We start from the raw sequence: 21,644 nt of genomic DNA, 5'->3' as shown, positions 1-21,644 counted from the left end.
AAGAGACTCCAGAAAGCCTCAGTGACCTGAGCTGAGTGCCTGCACAGAGATCTTTCCTCTCCCAGCCATGGTTAGTCACTCTGGCGGGGCAGGGAGGGAGCGCCTTCTGCCGCTCGCAGGGTGGCATAGCACAGCTTCCTGACTGGCCCTAGAGGACAGGTGTTTTTCATGTCAGCCCGGGTCAGAGGGCAAAGAAGGGCAGCAAGATCCCAGATGACTTTTGCAAAAGGCACAGGCAACCTACAACAGGACACGATGTTGAGAACCTATCTCCAGGGCCAAGTTGGAAGTGAAATGCCTAACTCTGTCCTTGCTTTCCCCCAACAGTGCCGTGGTGCTTGATGGCAAGATTTATGCAACTGGAGGCATTGTCAGCAGTGAGGGGCCCGCACTGGGCAACATGGAGGCCTATGAGCCCACAACCAACACATGGACCCTCCTCCCCCACATGCCCTGCCCTGTCTTCAGACACGGCTGCGTCGTGATAAAGAAATATATTCAAAGCGGCTGACATCAGCAGAAAGCCCATGATAAGACTGTGGACAAGTCTGGTGAGGCAAGTGCCACGCAATGATAATTTTCCAGCGACACCAACAAGAGGCCAACAAAACACAATCAAGGAACTCACTGCGCTCAACATGTTGAATATTCTCTACACTGAATGTAGAAAATCATCCTCACCTTTGGGTGAAACCGAGGCACCATGCATGGAGCCGCAGGAACCACAATCCCACTGTGGGGCTGGCTGCCTCCTGACCAGGCGCCTGCCCTGAACAGGGGCACCCGCTCTGCCAGGTGCAATAGAGTTTCACATATTTTTCAACTGGGAGAGAGAAGCCGTCTTTTCCTTCCTACAGAGCAAGCTTGATCCCTAAACAACCATAGATCAGTTATCTTATGACGACATTAGGCATCAGGCTCTCTTGGAATAAGATCAAAGTGTCCTTATCACTTTGATTCCTACTTTTGTTTTTTAACCAATCTACACTTTCAGTGGCCGACAGAAAACAAGGGACAATACTGTGCATCATCACAAGGCCTAGGAGGCTGCTGGTCCCCACTGGGGCCGAAGAGAAGCCCAGCTGCCCACGCTGAGCCAGGGGTGGCAGCCGTGGGAGAGCCGGGGAGCGAGGACAGTGGTCTGTCCTTCACAGGTTTTTCTACTGTGTTTTTGCTGGAGAAGGACAAAGTGATTGCGCTAGCTTTCTCTTACCCAGTATGAATTATTTAGATTTCTGAGGCATTTTCTTGATAAACAAAAGGCTATTTTTAAGTACTGAGAGGAGAAGCAGGCCACAAGAGGGATAATGTTGTGGGAATTCCCAAAGCTCTTTGTAGGTAGTGCCAGAGGGGGGCTTTTGCTCTCATTTTTCTATGTGCAGAATAGAGGATCTCTCCTGGGGTGGGCAATGCCCCCATTTTATTTTTAGAAAAAGTAACTCCCAGACAGCCCCATAAAAGCTGTGCCCAAGGAAGAAGAGTCTGCTCTAGAAGGAGCCCGGTTCTGGCTCAGGACACCGGCCCAGCTCCCTCCATGAGGTCAAGCTGAGGACCCAGGCCAGTGGGAAGGGAAGGAGGGAGAATAAGCATCTATAAAGCACAGGAGACTATTTTTGATATTCATAGCTATATATTAAGGCACCTGCCGCAAGAGCTCTCAGGATGGGGACAGCCTTCTTAGTGGAGCCATGGCAGCAAGGCCTGAGGGCATGAGCAGAACCACTCTTCTTGTCACATATGAACCTGAGAAAAGGGAAGCCAGGAGGGAGGTCACACCGTGGCTCAAAAGGGAAAGGCCTTCCCGCTAGTCCTTAGCCCCTCAAACCTCACACGGTCAACAGTTTCCATTCCAGGGCAGGAAGAATGCTGCCGCCACCACCGCCACCACTGCGCTGTTGAGTTGAAGTTGGTACCAAATACACATTTACCACTTTTATATCTGGGAAGTCAACTTGCCATCGTTTCATGATGATAACCATTTATAAGAGAAAAAGACAGGACATGCTTTCCATCTTTTAGTATTTGATGACACAAAATTCCAGTTCTAATGCTGGGCATCAACTTCTAGCACTACGAGTGTGGCTCCCACTTGGACAAGATACCGAGCTTCGTTATGCAGTTTTTAATATTATTTATTATTTTAAAAAGTAATAAGCACAAAACTACATACATTGTATGTCATTTAAAGTATTTATGTCAAACAGGGTGCAAGTGTGAACCCAAGGACTGGAGCACAAATTCCTAACTGCCTGGGGCAGGGCTAATGTTAGCATTGGTGTGCGTCTGCCTCCAAAGGAGGTTCTAGTGGTCAGCGAGACTCAACACAGATGACATTGAAATTCCGTTTCTCTCCTCATCTATCACACTGGAGCAAAACTGGCTATTTCTGTGAATGATATAAAACAGGGTTCTCTGTAATGGTATTGTACATAGTATATGTTTATTGTTAAGTTCTTGTTATATTATAATAAATATATTTATAGATCTAGACTTGGAAGCCAGCGTAATCTTTGTGTGCCATCATCCTGCCACAGGGATGCAAAACCTGTTCTACCCCTCATATATCAGCTGTACGGGTTCTCTTATAGACTTTAGTGCAGATCTTGATGATTAGAAAGGATAGGACTCCATATTGAGGGAAGGTTTAGAGTTGAAAAGCCAAGAAGAAAAGACAATTGAAGGTCAAAGTTGAAAGGGACTTGCAAACACGCTGACACTGACTCTGAGGCTCTTTCTTTCATTGAAGTGCTCTTCTTATTACACCTGTGCAACTGAAAGCTTCAAAACTGTTAGCTTCCCACTGGTATCACTCCTGTGCTGGGGACCGACTTAGAGCCACATGGCAATTCCAGCTCATGAGCCTAAGAAGAGACGCAACACACTTTCTCTAGGAAGAGGAATACAGGGTGATTTCTTTTCTTTTTTTTTTTTTTTGAGATGGAGTTTCACTCTTGTTGCCCAAGCTGGAGTGCAATGGCGCAATCTCAGGCTCACCACAACCTCTGCCTCCCAGGTTCAAGCGATTCTCCTGCCTCAGCTTCCTGAGTAGCTGGGATTACAAGCCTGTGCCACCACACCCGGCTAATTTTGTATTTTTAGTAGAGACCAACATTCTCCATGTTGGTCAGGGTGGTCTCAAACTCCCAACCTCAGGTGATCCGCCCGCCTCGGCCTCCCAAAGTGCTGGGCTTACAGGCATGAGCCACTGCGCCCAGCCAGGGTGATTTCCATCCTATCCTAAAATCCAGTCAGGGGGCCTCACTGCCTTCTTCAGTCATGGCTGGGGCTGCTCTCTAGGCTGCTGTATAGACCTGTCTTGCTATGCTAAGGACTCCATGCCAGGCTCCCCAGGAAGAAAAGGTAGAGCACCAGATGGGAGTGCCTATCCTCTGGCAAGGAAAGAAGTTTAGATTTCACAGATTCACAGAAGGCAGATTGGCCAGCTTTGTCATCCCTGTGAAGAGCCTCACACCATTAATCCACAAATCTCACCAAGACTAAGGGTCTCCTTGCCAAAAAAAAAAAAAAATCGGAAGGCAGTGGTCAGGGTAGGTGAGAGAGGGAGATGTTGAGAGAACTTGGCCGAGGCTTTATGATGAGTGGACCATACTCTTGTCAAATAAATATTTCCAGTGATACCTTCAGTCCTAAAGGATGGAGAATGTCTAGAGGATGCCAGTCATGAAGAGCTGAAATTATAACTTGAGACAAAAATCAAGCAATCGTCCTGTTAACTCCTTTCCTGTCTACCTCATTTCCCTAAATCAAGAGAAACATGTTCTCTGAGTCTATGAAGAGTCTGTGTATTTCAGACTTAACTCAGGGACGGGGGGTGGGTGAATAAACTGCATTTTGCCATAAAAGCCATGTATGTCCACTATATCAGGAGTCTGTGAGAAAAGGGGAGGGTCCAGGTGCAACCATCAGAGCTGACATGGATAGTGAAAAAGTTCACTGTGGTGGCTACAAACAGGACATGGTTCACATTATGCATCTGTATGATTTTTTTAAAACCCATAGCCAAAGTAAGAAGAGAACAGTCAAGAAAAATATTTGCAGTCTATATGACAAAGGATTTGTATCTTTATTAAAGAACCCATGTAATTCAATAAGAAAAGGCTAAGTGATTCCAACAGTTGAAGAGAATAGGTCTTAAACAGACCTAACAAAGAAGAAACGTTGCCAGTAAACATACAACAAAAAAGCTCAACAATGGTAGTTGTTAAATATGAAAATCATAACAATGAGGTAGTAACATCTTTTAGCTACTAGATTAGCTCCCCAAACCTCAGACAAATGAGGGGGAGAGAGACTCCAAGTGCTCATGAGCTGTGAACCCCGTGAGCAGTGAAGGGTTCTGTCAACCAAAACAGCACTTTTAGAGAGCAGTGAGGCAGGGGCCAGGTATCAGGAGCCACAGGAGCATTCACACCTGACCTGGTGAATCCACTCTGAGCATCCATGAGGAAATCATAAAACTATGAGTCATACACAGCTGCCCTCCGTATCCACAGGTTTCCCATCCAGATTCAACCAACCATGCATGGAAAAACTTGGGGGGCAAAAAACCAATACAGACTAATACAAATGAAAAAACAGTATAGTGTAACAACCATCTACATTGCCTTTACGTTGTATTAGGTATTATAAGTAATCTAGAGATGATTTAACGTACACTGGAGGATGTGCAGAGGTTATATGCAAATACTACCCCATTTAATATCAGGGACTTGAGCATCCAGGGTTTTGGTATCCCTGGGGGTCCAGGAACCAATCCCCTGTGGATGCTGAGGGATAACCATCACAATAACTTGCTCTCATTTACTGACACTAACAACATGCCCGACACTGTGCTAAGCACTGGCAGCATGAAGTGCTGTGTCCGTGAGACAGGTAATACTAAAGACATGCCACCATATGGAAAACACTTAGAAAAGGGAAAACAATGTATATTTTTATATGATTGTGGGTATGTGATATATGTATATAAAGATATATAAGATACACATCTAAAGATAGGTAAGATATGTATATTTTTAATGACCAGATTTGCAGTCAGAAAAAAAAAACTATTAGTTGTATTCATGGAATTGTGGGCAATTTTTCTTCTTTCTCGTCCAGAATTTCTATAATGACATTATTTTAAAAAATGGGTAGTGAGGGACAGAGAGTAATCTTTCCCCAGAATTTTTTTTCTTTTTTCTTTTTTTTTTTTTTTTGGAGACAGAGTCTCTCTCTGTCGCCCAAGCTGGAGTGCAATGGCATGATCTTGGCTCATTGCAACCTCCGCCTCCCGGGTTCAAGCGATTCTCCTGCCTCAGCCTCCCACGTTTACAAGCCCCTGCCACCACGTCCAGCTAATTTTTGTATTTTTAGTAGAGATGGGGGTTTTACTATGTTGGCCAGACTGGTCTTGAACTCCTGACCTCAGGTGATTCACCCACCTCACAATCCCAAAATGCTGGGATTACAGGAGTGAGCCACTGCGTCTGGCCGTTTCCCCAGAATTTCAGTCTGAGATTCTCTTTTGTGAAGATCATCTCCTATTTTGGGTACCACAAGCAATGGAGAAGTTGGAGAGGGTTCACTATCAAGTAGCAAAGAGAATTACAAATAAAAAATATGCTGCCATGTATTCGTGCTAAAACTCTGGAATGGGTTATTAAGATCCCTGTACGTCTCCTCTAATTGAACCTTAATGTATGTATATAACATAATTACACACATTAACTCATTCTATCCTCTCAACTACCATAAAGGCATAGGGCCTCTTCACCCTTTAAGAAGAGGAAACAGTCTCAGAAAAGTGGCTTGCCCGGTTATAGTTAGGCCGTGCCCCAAGTGCTCTATGTACACTGTTGAGTTTCATGCTCATTACAGTTTTGCACAGGATGGTCATCCCCACTGCAGGCATGAGGCCGCGGAGCCCTGAGACCTTAAGCAGAGAGCAGGTTTACAGCATCTCAGCCTTCAAACCCAGCTCAGTGAGACTCCAGGAGCTCCCACTACACAGCCCCTCCAAATCTGCCTGGAGTTTTTAAGGCACAATCCTCTTCCCCAAGCTACCTCAAAAATCCGTAATAAGGAAACAGAGAACTCTGTGAATGGGATAGACATTCAGCTCTGTTAAAAAGTCCTCTTTATAAGTGCTTTTAAAAACACCTGGTAAGAGTCTCAGCAACATAATGAAGGCTTTGGCTTTAAACAGAAAACCTGGGACTGAGGTAAGGAAAGAGTCCACTCACTGAGATGTCAGACCATCCACTGCCGCCTCATTAGAAACTCCTGCTGTGAGCCTGCACTGTGTGATGGACTCTCAAGGAGTTCCTCACATTCTTGTGGAACCACAACCCCGGCCTGGGAGAGCAGAGGAGAGGAGAGAACAGCGTGACCACAGCAGCCTTGGTCCCAAAGGGAATATCATGACTTTGGCATCCAAGGATACAGAAAGTTTTCCCAGCTGGGTCAAGGAGCTGAATAACATAAGGACTCAACTCCAAGAAGCCTGCTGTTTTCATACAATGGTAAAAAGAGTGAGATGTGCTGTTGGGAGGAGACACAGAGGAATCCCATGGATCTCTTTACAAAAAAAAATAAGACTCCAAGAATGTGTGTTTACCATCCAAACTTGCCATGCATATGCCCTGCTGCCCACTCTGGAACATATGCAGGTCATTTGGGTGTGTTTCCTCCTAGAAAATGAGCACAGCCTTTGAGTGGCTCATACTAGGTCGGAAAGGCTGCCTTTTCCACCTCCCACCGTGGGCCGCCTCACCCTGGTGCGCAGCGCCAGCCAGATTACCCCAACTCCATTGGCGACAGCACCTGAAAAAGTATAAGCGAGTATGCTGCTGTAGCCAGCCCTGCAGTCTACAGATGACTGAAGAAGTATTAGGTTTGTGCACAAGTAGTGGCAGTTTTTGCCATAAGAAGTTTTAGTTAAAGGGTTTTCATTCACTCTGTGTACGGAATTCCTTCATTCTCGGTGAAGCTGGCCACTGCTCAAATGCAAACCTGGGCACCAGAGGACCCATGAGCACTGTCTCCTTAGGGTGTTAGCCCTGGGACTTTACATTCCTGTGAGTATAAATCAGTCACTGATGCTCTTCAAGTCACCCCCTAAATTCTCCAGTCCCTTTCTATCACCACTGCCTTATTTTTAAACCCTTATCACTTCTTGCCCTAATTGTTGCTATAACCCCTTTTTTATGGATTTTTTTTTAAGTAACAGCTTTACTGACATATAATTCACATACCATACACTTCACCCTTTTAAAGTGATTTTTCAGTATATTCACTAATTGAGCAACAATAACCACTAATTGCAGAACACTTTCATTACCCCAAAAAGAAACCTGTACCCATTAGCATACTCCTCATTCTCCCTCACCCCTAACCCTGAACAACCACTAATTTACTTTCTGTCTCTGTGGATTGCCCACTGCAAATGTTTCATAAAAATGGAATCATACAATACTTGGCCTTGTGTTTCTGGCTTCTTTCACTTAACAAAGTGTTCTCAAGGTTCATCCATGCTGGAACATATGTCAGCATTTCATTCTTTTATGGCTCCATACTATTCCACTATACAGATACACACAATGGATATATACAAAAATGAATACATTTTGTTTATCCATTCATCAGTTATTGAACATTTGGGTTATTTCTACATTTTGGGTATTATTAATAATGCTGCTACGAACAGTGATATACAAGGTTTTGAGATTAAATAAATTTGGGAAATGCTGGGTTTATCAAGGTTAAATAGGTTTTTTTACTGCAGATTTCTCAGAATCAAAAACAGACTAACAGTCACTCTAACTTTACTAAACTGGATAGAAAAGGCAGAGTTTTCCCAATGTATCTGGCCATTATCCCCAACCCGAAGTTTTCTTCTCTTCTAAATTATGACACAAGCTCAAATAATCATGGAATTTTGAGGTCAACACATTCTGCCCTCATTCCTGAAAGAAGCAAAACAGAAAGTAATTGTAATCTTGTGAAGACTCAGAAGCAAATTCTAATTTAGAATTCTCAAAATATTTCTTAAGAAAAATTGATAGAGGGTCCAGGCACAGTGGCTCACACCTATAATCCCAGCACTTTGGGAGGTCAAGGCAGGTGAATCACTTGAGGTCAGGAGTTCAAGACCAGCTTGGCCAACATGGTGAAACCCTGTCTCTACTAAAAATGCAAAAATTAGCCAGGCGTGGTGGTACATGCTTGTAATCCCAGCTACTCAGGAGGCTGAGGCAGGAGAATCACTTAAACCCAGGAGGCGGAGGCTACAGTGAGCCAAGATTGTACCACTGCACTCCAGCCTGAGTGACAGAGCAAGACTCTGTCTCAAAAATGTTTCATAGGAATCATCTGTCCAGAAGACTTCAGTCTCTCTCTACTCATACTGTAATATTTTTAATTGAAAAAATTCCAATACACACACCTACAATAACTACTCTACATATAAACTAAAACACCCAACCCACATATCCAATGACAGCTGCAAAAGTGTGACCCGACAATTTCTGGAAAAGGCTCTTAGATATTTTATATTTTGTTAATTTTGAACATGACAATCTTTTTAAGTCACCTGCAGCAAAGAATAGAGAAATCAGTCATTTGTCCCACCTATATTTAAGCATTGAAAACTTTCACATTAACTCCAGTATTATCATTAAAATATCATATTAAAGGCCAGGCATGGTGGCTTATGCCTGTAATCCCAGCACTTTGGGAGGCCAAGGTGGGCATATCACAAGGTCAGGAGATCGAGACCATCCTGGTTGACATGGTGAAACCCCATCTCGACTAAAAATACAAAAAATTAGCCCGGCGTGGTGGTGGGTGTCTGTAGTCCCAGCTACTCAAGAGGCTGAGGCAGAAGAATGGCATGAACCCAGAGGGCAGAGCTTGCAGTGAGCCGAGATCACGCCAGTGCACTCCAGCCTGGGTGACAGAGCAAGACTTTGTCTCAAAAAAAAAAAAAACATATTAAAGCATAAAATTTGTTTTAATATTTGTATTTAGATTAACATTGGTATTAATAGACAGCCAAAGTCGCATCCAATTCTAGCCATAAAATCTTGAGAACGTAGGGTTGATTTTCTGTTTCTGTGGTTAAACACTGAAGTTCAAACAATGTGGAAATTAGTGTAAAGAAACATTCCAAAGATCTGTAACTGATTTTTTACAGTGTGATAGGCAATTACTCCTTTCTTTGCTCCATCTTAAACATAATCTGTTAAATTTCTTTATTAAAGTATGATAAACTACAGAGCTGACAGCTTACTGATGTTTCCATTAAATATGTGACATAAGTTGAGACTCCCCACCACAAATAGCCTTTATTTCAGTAACATACTAAGTATAATGTTACTGCAGATTGTCACATTTCTTTCTAAAGGGATGTTCTGTTTGCAAAGTCTTGTTAAAATACTTGCACTCATTAAAAGGCTAAAATAGAAATTTGTAATTAATTTCCAACACTTTCTCAAGAAATGTTCAGCTATAAGGGTAACCATACACAATGTTTAGAAGGAGTATTATCTCATATCAAAATTAACTTTGCTTTGTTGCCACAGTGAAAATGTTAGAAAAGCTCTGTGCTCTATGTAGATACCATATTATAGACATATGACTAGGGCTATTTATGTATTTTCAGGAATACTTGCAAAGTTTCTTGAGCCTATGATCTTCTTTGTGGCTCTTAAACTGCTGTGATGATACACAGGCAAGGTTTACTGATTTACCATTTGCTGAGAAATTGGAAATTCCAGGGCATCTAAAAATTTACAGAGATCAGGTATATTAGCCCGCACCTAACGTGGGACCTTTCGTTGTTGTTGCTGTTGTTGTTACCCACAAAATCTCTGGCAGGCCTCCATCCAGCACGTTCACAAGGTCTACAACTACATTTGCTCTTTAGTTTCATTAGAGACATTCAGTTTCTTGATCCTTTCCATTGCCTCCGAATTTAGCAGCCCCACCCTGGTTTCACTTCCCAAGAATGGAATTCTTCTCCCCTAAATTATCTGACTTTCCTAACATTGTCGTCTTTCTGTTGGATAAACAAGACAAAACTTCAATACTAACTTAATTCAACTTTCAGCCTCCTCTGATGTTTCATTTGGGGTGACAGTTGCAAGCAGGGGGAAAAGCCCATATTCACACAGACTGGTGCTGGTGCCACCATGAATACATGGCCCCCACCCCCAACTGTGCCCTCACCTTACTCTCAGATAGCTCTCTTTCCTATTTCCATCAGTGACTGTGCTAATCTTCACTTCTCTCCCGTGAGTTTCCTACCTAGAACCTGTGCTTGGCAGAAGAACACACTTTTTCACCAAAATAACTTAGGAGGATGGAGGCAGTGGCTACGCAGTGTTTTTAATCGTCCAGAATTGCCCATTAAAAACAGAGAAACCAGGATGAAAAAGACTCCCGGACAACATTGAAAACAAAATTAAATAGTAAAGACTCCCTGGAACTCCAAATCCCAAGTGAGTAGGAACGCGCCACTGATACCTGTGAGACTCTGTGGTACACCTGTATGAGGAATAAAGTAGAGACAAGTAATTGGCATGGAATGGAACTGAGAACCTAACAGGGACTCACGGGAATGCTCAGGGGCCACGCTGAGGAGGGCAGTGGGCAGTGAGAGGAGCTTTGTGCCCCAGCACTCAGGGTAGTGCAAGGGTTCCATGGCAAGGATGAGCCTTGTGAATCCTCAAAACTAACCAGCTCAAGCCTTCTTCCAGGACAGAGCCTAGATTAAGGAAAAACTACCAGGGAGAGAATCTGAATTGAACAGCATGGGGACAGAAGAAACAAAGAAAAAAGAAGTCCAAATAGAAGGAGGCAAGGGGAGCAAAGTGAGATTTCAGAAAGTCAGCAGCCATGTATTTCAACACTTCACAAAAATAACAGGAGAGAGAGCTCCAGAGCCTTGAAATCCAGGCTTCCTTCTAAAAGTTCAAGAAACATAATTCCATGTAAAAATAAGCAACAAAAGGATTGAGAGGAAATACTATATAAATATAAGAAAAGACTTCAAAAGGAGAAGGCTACCCCATAGGCAATAAAAGCACTGCAGAAAGACATGGCTACAAAAGAAAATGATAACCTAATATCTTCAACACAAGCAAAAGGGCATATGACAATAATATAGGAAATGAAAGAACAATATAACCCCAAAATTGGAAAAACTCACAAATGAAGTAAAACAGCTCAGGGAGAATTAGCAAAAAAAATATTTTAGAAATGCAGGCTAAACTAGAAAGGACACAACCGTGAATAAAAAAACAAATAATGCCTTAAGACAGAAGGGGAAAGAGAAGGGCAGGAAGTAACAAAGAAATGAAGAAACTTCTGGTTCTGGTTAAGATGTTATAGGTACATTCTACTGCATCTTTCCCATTGATTACAACTAAAAATCTTGAACAGAAGATAGAAAACAATTATCAATGGGCTCTGAGAAATTTTTTTTTAAAAAGCCAATAAACTGGGTAGGAAAATGAAGTCAAAGAATGACCCACATGGTGGTGACTTCCCTGGGTTTGCCTTTTACTCCTTATCTCCTAGTTTATTCTCTAGGGCAGCCAGAACCCCAGAAGAAAAATGCTCTCTCATTAGACTCTCCAGACCCAGACCCAGATGAGCCCTAGGAAAGCATTCATCTCCTCACAGCAGCAGTGGCCATGATAGCAGAAGTATCCCTAAGAGTTCTTGTCTCTCTGGCCAAACCACCAGGAAAGGGGTCTCGTAGGAGCCTGAGAGTCAGGGGAAGATCATAGAGAGTAAGGAGCTGGAGAAAGAGGTCCTTTCAATTATGACACAAAATCCTGAGCTGCACATGTGTAGAACTGACCAGGACCAAGACGGAAAAGGCTGTGAGATCTGAACTATGATGTAAGCCACCACCAGGTTCTTAGACTTACCCCTGCGTGGTGCACATGGAGAACTGTATTAGTTTCCTAGGATTGCTATAAAAAAAATCACCGCAAACTTAGTGGCTTTAAGACAACACATTTATTATCTTACAATTTGGGAGGTCAGAAGTCTAAAATGGGACTTAGGAGCTAAAACCAAGGTGTTGGCAGACCTGTGTTCTGGAGGCTCTAGGAAAGAATCCACTTGCCTTTTCTAACTTCCAGAGGCTGCATGCACTCCATGGCTCCTGGCCCCTTCTTCCATCGTCAGATCACATCACGCCAACCTCTGCTTTGGCCATCACATCTCCGTTTCCTCATTCTCCTGTCTCTCTCCTATGAGGATCCTTGTGATTACACTGGGTCCACACACTAATCCACAATAATCTCCCATATTAAGATCCTTTATCACATCTGCAAAGTCCCCTTTACCACTAAGACAACATATTCACAGGTTCTGGGGATTCGGCCATGGACACCTTTGGGGAACCATTATTCAGCCTAACACAGAGACTGAACATAAAGGCACTATACAGTTTTGGAAACTAAACTGACAATGGAAACACCGCCCACAGGAACTAGGCCAGGACTTTTGGTCTGAACCTAGCCGGGTTGACTGCTAAAACAAAAAAGGTCAGCCTTCTCCCCAAGACTGTAACAGGGCCCAGAACAGTATAAAAAATATTCAAAATGTTCAGGACACAATCCAAAATGACTTGACATGCAAGGAACTAGGAATACATTAAACAACCCTCAAGAGGAAAAGCAATCAACAAAGCTAACCACAAGACTGCTCAGATGCTGAAATAATTAAAAACTTTAAAAGAAATTCTCAGCTCCAAAATGGCAGCATAGAAGCAAGCTTGTTTCACTTCCCCCACTCCATCCAGAAAACCAAAAACAAATATACACTGCCAGGACCATCACCAGAAATATCCCAGAACTCATATATGAAAATGAGACAGTTCCCAGGGTTGCAGAGAAGGGAAAAAACTCCAAGCAGATGGTAAGAGAATAGGACTTCCACATCCATGACACCCTTCCCCCCATTCTGCCTGGCACCAAGCATGTGGAAAACTTCCCCCCAACTCACTGTTTCTACACCAGGAAAAGTGAGATTAAGGTAGACAACCAGCTTCCCCACCATCCTGGGTTCCTGGCAGGAATCCTGTCCTTATCTTAACCCACAGAAAGCATCACAAGTACCTACAGGGAGGAATATCCCTGAGGACTGGCAGAGACAAAGTGGGAAGGCAGGACATCCCCAGCCCTGGAAACTGCTCTGTAACTCTGTCAAATGAGACACCAAAGCAAATGTCTGTTAAGCAGCGCCATGCTGTAGGAGGTTTGTCCCACACGTCCCCTGGGCATGAGTTCTTAGCCAACCTTCCCACACATCCTGGATATCCCCTTTAGGACCTCCCTCATTTGAAAGGGCAGCTCTCCAATCATTTACTAGGGCTGAGGTAAACCTGGGCTTAAGGTGCTACCAAAAGCCAGAAAGGAGGCAGTGACCTAGCAGCAAAAAACCTCTGAGCTCAGGAGCAAAATGACTGACTAGAGATATCTGGCATTCATTCTTCCCATAAGAAAGGGCAAAAACAACAAATAAACAGCTAAGAATTGACTGGAGTGTCAAAGGGAGAGTGCTGGAGTACAACAGGGGAGTGTAGACCTAACTATGGTGATCAAAAGTCCAGGAGGGCAGGCCAGGCATGGTGGCTCATGCCTGTAATCCCAGCACTTTGGGAGGCTGAGGCGGGTGAATCAGCTGAGGTCAGGAGTTTGAGACCAGCCCAGCCAGCATAGTGAAACCCCATCCCTATTAAAAGTGCAAAAATTAGCTGGACATGATGGCACATGACTGTAATCCCAGCTATTCAGGAGGCTGAAGCAGGAGAATCACTTGAACCCAGGAGACAGAGGTTGCAAGATCTCTACAAGAGATTGCCCCACTGCACTCCGGCCTAGGCGACAGAGTAAGACTCTGTCTCAAAAAAAAAAAAAAAAAGTTTAGAGGGCAGCATGGTGGCACCCAGTGTCTGCAGCCCTGTCTCCCATGCCCAAATCAGATCTGCCTGGAGTCAGGAGGGACTTCCCATCACAGAGAAAAGGTAAGCAGAAGATCCCCATCAACCCCACTGCCACTGTTGATGCCTACAGTCCTTAGAAAAAGAGAATCCCATGGTCTCCCAGTTTGGAGAGCTGCCAGGAATTCATCCAGTTGCACTGCCCCGGATTAGGAACACAAAGTGTGCCATCCATACCCCCAACCCCACCCGCTGTGAGCCAAGCTACTGCAGCACTCTACTATCTTGAGACCAGAGCCACCTCTGAAGTGCACCCTCCTCTGCAGGCCAGTAGCCACTGCACCTCTCTAGCACCAGGGCTCCATCTTCATTCCACCAATCCCACACTGGCGGCTTAACACCACATCCCAGCAGCATAAAGCCCCAGTATCAGCTGTAACACTGGTCCTGCACAATAGGAAACTGACTCCCACCACCCTCATTTCCAGCCAGAGGAACAGTGTGGGAGTCCTGCCCAGGGTGAACATGCTCTTGAGCCAGCCAAACTGCTACGTGCCCTACCCCTCAAGCCTCCAAGCAACTAACATACTTCTAGGCCAGAAGAGCAGCTAAACTTTTAGCCTGTACCCAGGGCCAATGTAATAGCCCTGAGGTGCCCCACCCCATGCAGACAAGTCCTTGATCTGCTCAACAATCAGAACATGACAAGCAGCTCCACAGATTACCCCTGGCAGAAATGGCCCCAGGCCAGCTGAGCAGCTATGTGCCCATACCCAGGACTAAGAAACAGCCCCACAGGCTGCTCCTGGAGGTTAAGCCCCAAGGCCAGCCGAGTAGCTGTGCACCAATGTTCCTGGCCTAAGAAAGAGCCCAATGGGTCACCCCCTGCAGACACATCCCCAGGCCAGCTGAACCTGTGTGCCTGTGTACCTACATCCCAGGCCTAAGAAATAGCCCCACGAGCGGCCGCAGGCAGACATACCCCCAGGTCAGCCAAGCAGCTGTGCAACCATATTCTACCATATCCTAGACCTGAGAAGCATCCCTCTGGGCCACTACCCACTAGACACACTCCAGGCCAACCAAGCAGCTATATGCCCACACGCTAAGCCAGAGAAACAGTCCCACGGGCCACGCTCAGCAGACATGTCTCCAGGCCAACTGAGCAGTCATGCAGCTGTGTCCCAAGCCTGAAAAACAGCCTTGTGGGCCTGCCCCCAGGCCAGCCAAGTGACCAATAACAGGGAGCACGACCCCAAGCTGGCTGACCCACCATGTGCACACACACACCCTCAATCTGAGAAACAGGCTGGTAAGCCCATCCCTGGCAAGGCTGGGCCACTATTGCCACAAACTCTCTCGGCCTAGGCCACTGAGAAATTTGCAAACACCACTAGTGTGGACTGCAGCTGAAGAAACTATATGGAGACTACACTACTGTGTCCACCTAGAACCAAGGCCAAGGACCCTCACCAAACTGATAAGAACCCATTCATACAAATAAATCTTTCCCTGTGAAACCTACTCCATAAAATTGGAAGAGGCAACTTGTCTACCAGATCCATAGAAATCAGCATAAGGACACATCAACCATGAAAATGCAAGGAAACATGTAACCTCCAAAGAAAACAATAATTCTATAGGAACAGACCCCAATTATAAGGAAATATATACATATGAAATGCCAGAAAAAGAATTCAAAATAATCTTAAGGAAACTCAGTGAGATACAAGAAAATAAAGATAGATAACAAAATCAGAAAAACAATTCATTTTTTGAATGAGAAGTTTAATAAAGAGGTAGTTAACACAAAGAACCAAACAGAAATCCTAGAGCTGAAGATTTCAGTGAATGAAAAAATACAACTGAGAGCTTTAACAACAAACTAGACCAAGCAGAATTTCTGAACTTGAAGACAGGTCTTTTGAAATAACACAGACAAAATAAATAATAATAAAGAACAAAAAAGAATGAAGAAGATTTATAGGACACCATTAAGCAAACAAATATTCACATCATGGGCATTCCAGAAGATAAAAAGGGAAAAGTTGAGTAAAATGTATTTAATGAAATAATAGCAGAAAACTTTCCAAGTCTTGGGAGAAAGATGGACATTTAGGCCCAGGAAGCTCAAAGAACTTCAAACAGATTCAACGCAAACAGGTCCTCACCAAGACACATTATAATAAAATTGACAGGCCGGGTGCAGTGGCTCAAGCCTGTAATCCCAGCACTTTGGGAGGCCGAGACGGGCGGATCACGAGGTCAGGAGATCGAGACCATCCTGGCTAACCTGGTGAAACCCCGTCTCTACTAAAAAATACAAAAAAACTAGCCAGGCGAGGTGGCGGGCACCTGTAGTCCCAGCTACTCAGGAGGCTGAGGCAGGAGAATGGCGTAAACCCAGGAGGCGGAGCTTGCAGTGAGCTGAGATCCGGCCACTGCACTCCAGCCTGGGCGACAGAGCGAGACTCCGTCTCAAAATAAATAAATAAATAAATAAATAAATAAATAAATAAATAAAATTGACAAACTTTAAAAAAGAAAAAATTTTTAAAAGCGGCAAGAGAAAACTGTCAAGTCACAAAAAAGGGAATCTCCGTTAGACTAACAGCAGATTTCTTAGAAGAAACCTTACAGGCTTTGCGAACTACTCATCTGACAGGGGATTAATATCTAGAATATACAAGGAACTGAAATATCTTAACAGGAAAAAGACAAACTATCTGATTTAAAATTGGGCAAACAGCCAGGCACGGTGGCTCACACCTGTAATCCCAGCACTTTGGGAGGCTGAGGTGGGTGGATCATGAGGTCAGGAGATCGAGACCATCCTGGCTAACAGAGTGAAACCCCGTCTCTACTAAAAATACAAAAAATTAGCTGGGCGTGGTGGCAGGCGCCTGTAGTCCCAGCTACTCGGGAGGCTGAGGCAGGAGAATGGCGTGAACCCAGGAGGCAGAGCTTGCAGTGAGCTGAGACCATGCCACTGCATTCCAGCCTGGGCGACAGAGTGAGACTCCATCTCAAAAAAAAAAACAGGCAAATAGCCAGGTACAGGGGCTCATATCTGTAATCTCATCACTTTGGGAGGCCAAGGTGGGAGGATCACATGAGCCCAGGAGTTTGAGACAAGCCTGGGCAACATAGCGAAACCCCACCTCTACAAAAAGTACAAAAAATTAGCCAGACATGGTGGCATGTGCCTAGAGTCCCAGCTCCCCAGAGGGCTGAGATGGGAGAATCACCTGAGGCCAGGAAGCTGAGACTGTGGTAAGCTATGACTGCACCACTGCATTCCAGCCTGGGTGACAGAGTGAGAGAACCTGTCTCAACCAAAAAACAACAACAACAACAAAGGAAAGAGAAGAAGAGAAAGGAAAGGAAGAGGAAGGAATGGGAGGAGAGGGGAAGGGAAGGGCAGAAGGATAGGGAGGGGAGGGGCAGGGAGAGGAGAGGCAGGGAGAGGAGAGGCAGGGAGAGGAGGGGAGAGGAGGAAAAGGAGGAAGGAGGGAAGGAGGGAAGGAGAAAGGGAGGGAGGGAGGGAAAGGGAAGGAAGAAAGGGAGAAGAAGAGGCAGGGAGGGAGGGAGGGAATCTGAACAGATGTTTTTCAAAAGAACACATACAAATGGCCAACAAATATATGAAAAAATGCTCAACATCCCTAATCCTCAGGAAAATACAAATCAAAACCACAGTGAGGATGTAAAGAAAAGGGAATTCTTATACACCATTGGTGGGAATGCAAACTAGTACAGTCACAATGGAGAATAGTATGGAGGGTCCTCACTGAAAATGAATTACCATATGATCCAGGAATCCCACTACTGGGAATTTACTCAAAGGAAACGAAATCATTATATTGGAAAGACATCTGCACTCCCATATTTACTGCAGCACTATTGACAATAACCAAGATACAGAATCAGATACAGAATCAATCCAAGTGTCCAACAACAGATGAACAAATGAAGAAAATGTGGTATATACACACCATGGAATATTATTCAGCCATAATAAAGAATGAAATCCTGCCATTGGCAGCAACATGGATGGAATTTGGAATTTGAGGACATTATGTTAAGTGAAGTAAGCCAGGAACAAAAAGTTAAACACCACATATTCTCCTGTATCTGTGGAAGTTAAAAAAAACAAGTTTATCTCATGAAAACGAAAAGTAGAATAGCAGATACTACAGACTGGGAAGGGTAGAGGGAAGGGAGGAATAGGGAGAGATTTGTTAAGGATTCAAAATCACAGCTAGATAGGAGGAACAGGTTCTAGTGTTCTATACCAGTTCAGGATGACTATAGATGTAACAATAATATATAGTTTCAAATAGCTAGAAGAATATTGAATGTTCCCAACATAAAAAAAGATAAATGTCTGATACGATGAATATATTAATTATCCTGATCTGATCACCATACATTGTATGTGCTGAAACATCCCCATGTACCCAATGAATATGTACAATTATTGCCAATTTAAAATAAATAAATAAAAAATAAAAGTAAAAAGAAAATTCTGTATTCTGAATAACAGAGAAAGATATATATATTTTTTAAATTGAAAAGAGCCTCAGAGACCTGCAAGACAATACTGAAAGGTCTAACATTCATGTCACTGAAATTACAACAGGAAAGGAGAAAGATATTGGTACAGACAGAGGATTTAAAGAAATGATTACTGAAAACTTCCCAAGCTTGGTAGAATGTATTAACTTATAGATTTACAAAGATCAGCAAATCCCAAACAGGTTAAACTCAAAGAAATCTATGCCTAGATACATCATAATCAAGTGGCTGAATATCAAGATAGAAAAAAAAAATCTTTAAAAGCAGCCAGAGGAAAACAATGCATTATATGTAAATCAAAATTCAAATGACTGTGAATTTCTCATTAGAAACCATGAAGGCTAGAAGGCCATGAAATAACATTTTAAAGTGCTGACAGGGCAGAATTGTCAACCCAGAATTCTAGATCCAGTGAACATATCATTCGGAAATAAAGGCAAAATAAAGAAATTCTCAAATGAAGGAAAACTAAGAATTTGTCACTACTAGACCTTCTCCAAAAGAAATGCTAAAGGAAATTCTTTAGGTGGAAGGAGAATAAAACCTGGACTTCAGCAACAAAGGAAGAGCAACACAAACAATAAATGTCTGTAAATATAACAGATTATGTCTTACCCTTTAAGTTCTTAAAAATATTTGTGGCTATTGGAAGCAAAAATTATAACCTTGTCTAGTAGAGTTTTCAATGTATGTAAATGTAATTCATATGTCAATTATAACATATGGCTGGAAGATTTCCACATATTACTTAAGGTAGAAAAATATTAACTTTAGGTATATTGTGAAAAGTTAGGTATATATATTGTAAGCCCCAGAGAAACCCCTAAAAGCTATATGAAGAAATATAGCCAAAAAGTCAATAAAGAAATAAAAGGAAATACTACAACTTTAAATAATTTGAAAGAATCCAGAGGAATAAGAAACAGATGAGACGAACAGAAAACCTACAATACAATGGTAGAGTTAAATCTAAACACATCAATAATTACATTAAATGTAAACATGGAAACCACCTAACAACCATTAGGATGGCTGCTATATGAAACACACACACAAACAAAACTCCAGAAAATAAGTATCAGTGAGATTATGGAGAAATTAGAACCTTGTGCACTGTTGGTGGGAAAGTAAAATGACACAGCTGCTATGGAAAACAGCATGACAATTCCTTAAAAAAATAAAATGGGAGTGACACTACACACACACACCCAAAAAAACTAAAAATGGAAATACTCTATGATCCATAAAAATGGAATTCCATTTCTGGGATATACACACAAAAGAAATGAAAGTGGGAACTTCACACTCATGCACACTCATGTTATATTTGTATACTCATGTTCATAGCATTATTTCCAACAGCCAAAAACTGGAAGCAACCCAAGCGTCCATCAAAGGATGAGTGGATAAACAAAATTTGTTATATACAGCTGACTCTTCCACAACATGAGGTTTAAGGGTACTGACTCGTGTGTAGTCAAAAAATCTATGTGTAACTTTTGACTCCCCCAAAACTACTAATAGCCTGCTGTTGACTGATAGCCTTACTGATAGCATAAACAGTTGATTAGTACATTTTGTGTGTTAATATCTGAATATACTGTATTCTTACAATAAAGTAAGCTAGAGAAAAGAAAGTACTATTAAGAAAATGAAAATGAAGAGAAAATGTATTTACTTTTCATTAGCTGAAGTATCATCCTTGTCATCTTCATGTTGAGCAGGCTGAGGGTGAGAGGCAGGAGGAACGGGTTGGTCTTGCTGTCTCAGGGGTGGCAGTGGTGAAAGAAACTCCACATAATAAGTGGAAATGCATGATTCAAACACATGTTGTTCAAGGGTCAACTATACATAAAATGAAATATTATTCAACCTTAAAAAGGAAGGAAATTCTGACATGTGCTACAACATAGATGAAACCTAAGGACACTATGCTAAATTAAATAAGCCGGACACAAAAGGAAAAATACTACCTGAGTCCACTTACATGAAGGTCAAATGGACAGTTTTTGTGTAATGAGTACAAAGCTTCAGTTTTACAAGATGAAAAGTGTTCCGGAGACGGATGCTGCTGATGGCTGCACAACAATGTGAATGTCCTTAATGCCACTGAACTATACACTTAAAAATGGTTAAGATGGTAAATTTTATGCTATGTGTATTTTACCAAAAACTTTAAAAAATACATTAAATGTAAATTATCTAAACACCAATTAAAAAGCAGATTGTTAGATTAAAAAAAAAAGATCAAGGTTTCTTTCTAAAAGCAATCTACTTGAAATACAATAATATAGATAAGCTAAAAAGTAAAAGTAAAATGACAAAGACTGCAAAGAGAATGAAAAGACGAGCCCCAGACTGGCAGAAAATATCTGCAAAATACATATGTGATAAAAAGACTAATATCCAAAACAAAGAACTCTAAAAACTCAACAAATGCCACAATTTAAAAATAGGCAAAAGATCTAACCAGACACCTTACCATCCACAGACAGCAAGTAAGCATATGAGAACATGCTCAACATCATATATCATTAGAGAATTACAAATTAAAACAACAAAACACTACCTCACACCTATTAGAATGGCCAAAATCCAAACCACACATAGCACCAACTGCTGATAAGAATGTGGGACAAACGAGAACACTGTTGGTGGGAATGCAAAATGGCACGGCAACTTTGGAAGGCAGTTTGGCTCTTATGAAACTAAACCTACCCTTTCCAAATAACCCAGCAATCATGATACTTGAGTTGAAAACATGCCCACACACACACAAAAAAAACCTGCACATGTGTAGCAGCTTTATTCATAATTGACAAAACCTGGAAACAACCAAGATATGCTTCAACAGGTGAATGGATAACAGACTCTGGCATATCCATACAATGGAATATTACTCAGTGCTAAAAAAAAAAAAATGAGCTATCAAGCCACAAAAAGACATGAAGGAACCTTAAATGCATATTGCTAAGTGAATGAACAAATCTGAAAAGCCTACATACTCTATGATTCTAACTATACAACATTCTGGAAAGACAAAACTATGATGACAGTAAAAATATTAGTGGTTGTCAGGGGCAGGAAGGGAGGAACGAATAGGTGG

General features: G+C 42.6%; 2 protein-coding genes across 7 annotated transcripts in view; one reads left to right on the top strand and one right to left on the bottom strand.

Annotated features, from left to right (window-relative positions):
* The window catches only part of KLHL29 (kelch like family member 29), a 324,637-nt gene extending 322,151 nt beyond the window's left edge, over nucleotides 1-2,486 (top strand). For both annotated transcript variants that reach the window (XM_005576453.4, XM_045369708.3), the window contains one exon: nucleotides 328-2,486. In XM_005576453.4, coding sequence (XP_005576510.1) covers nucleotides 328-511 — 184 coding nt within the window. In that variant the 3' untranslated portion in view covers nucleotides 512-2,486. The remainder of the gene's footprint in view (nucleotides 1-327) is intronic.
* ATAD2B (ATPase family AAA domain containing 2B) overlaps nucleotides 1-21,644 on the bottom strand; it is a 213,570-nt gene that overhangs the window by 2,978 nt on the left and 188,948 nt on the right. The window lies entirely within an intron of this gene.

This window comes from Macaca fascicularis, chromosome 13, assembly GCF_037993035.2.
Source record: "Macaca fascicularis isolate 582-1 chromosome 13, T2T-MFA8v1.1".
Lineage (NCBI taxonomy): Eukaryota > Metazoa > Chordata > Mammalia > Primates > Cercopithecidae > Macaca > Macaca fascicularis.
Note: the sequence above shows the minus strand (reverse complement) of the source record. Positions and strands in the feature narration are given on the sequence as shown.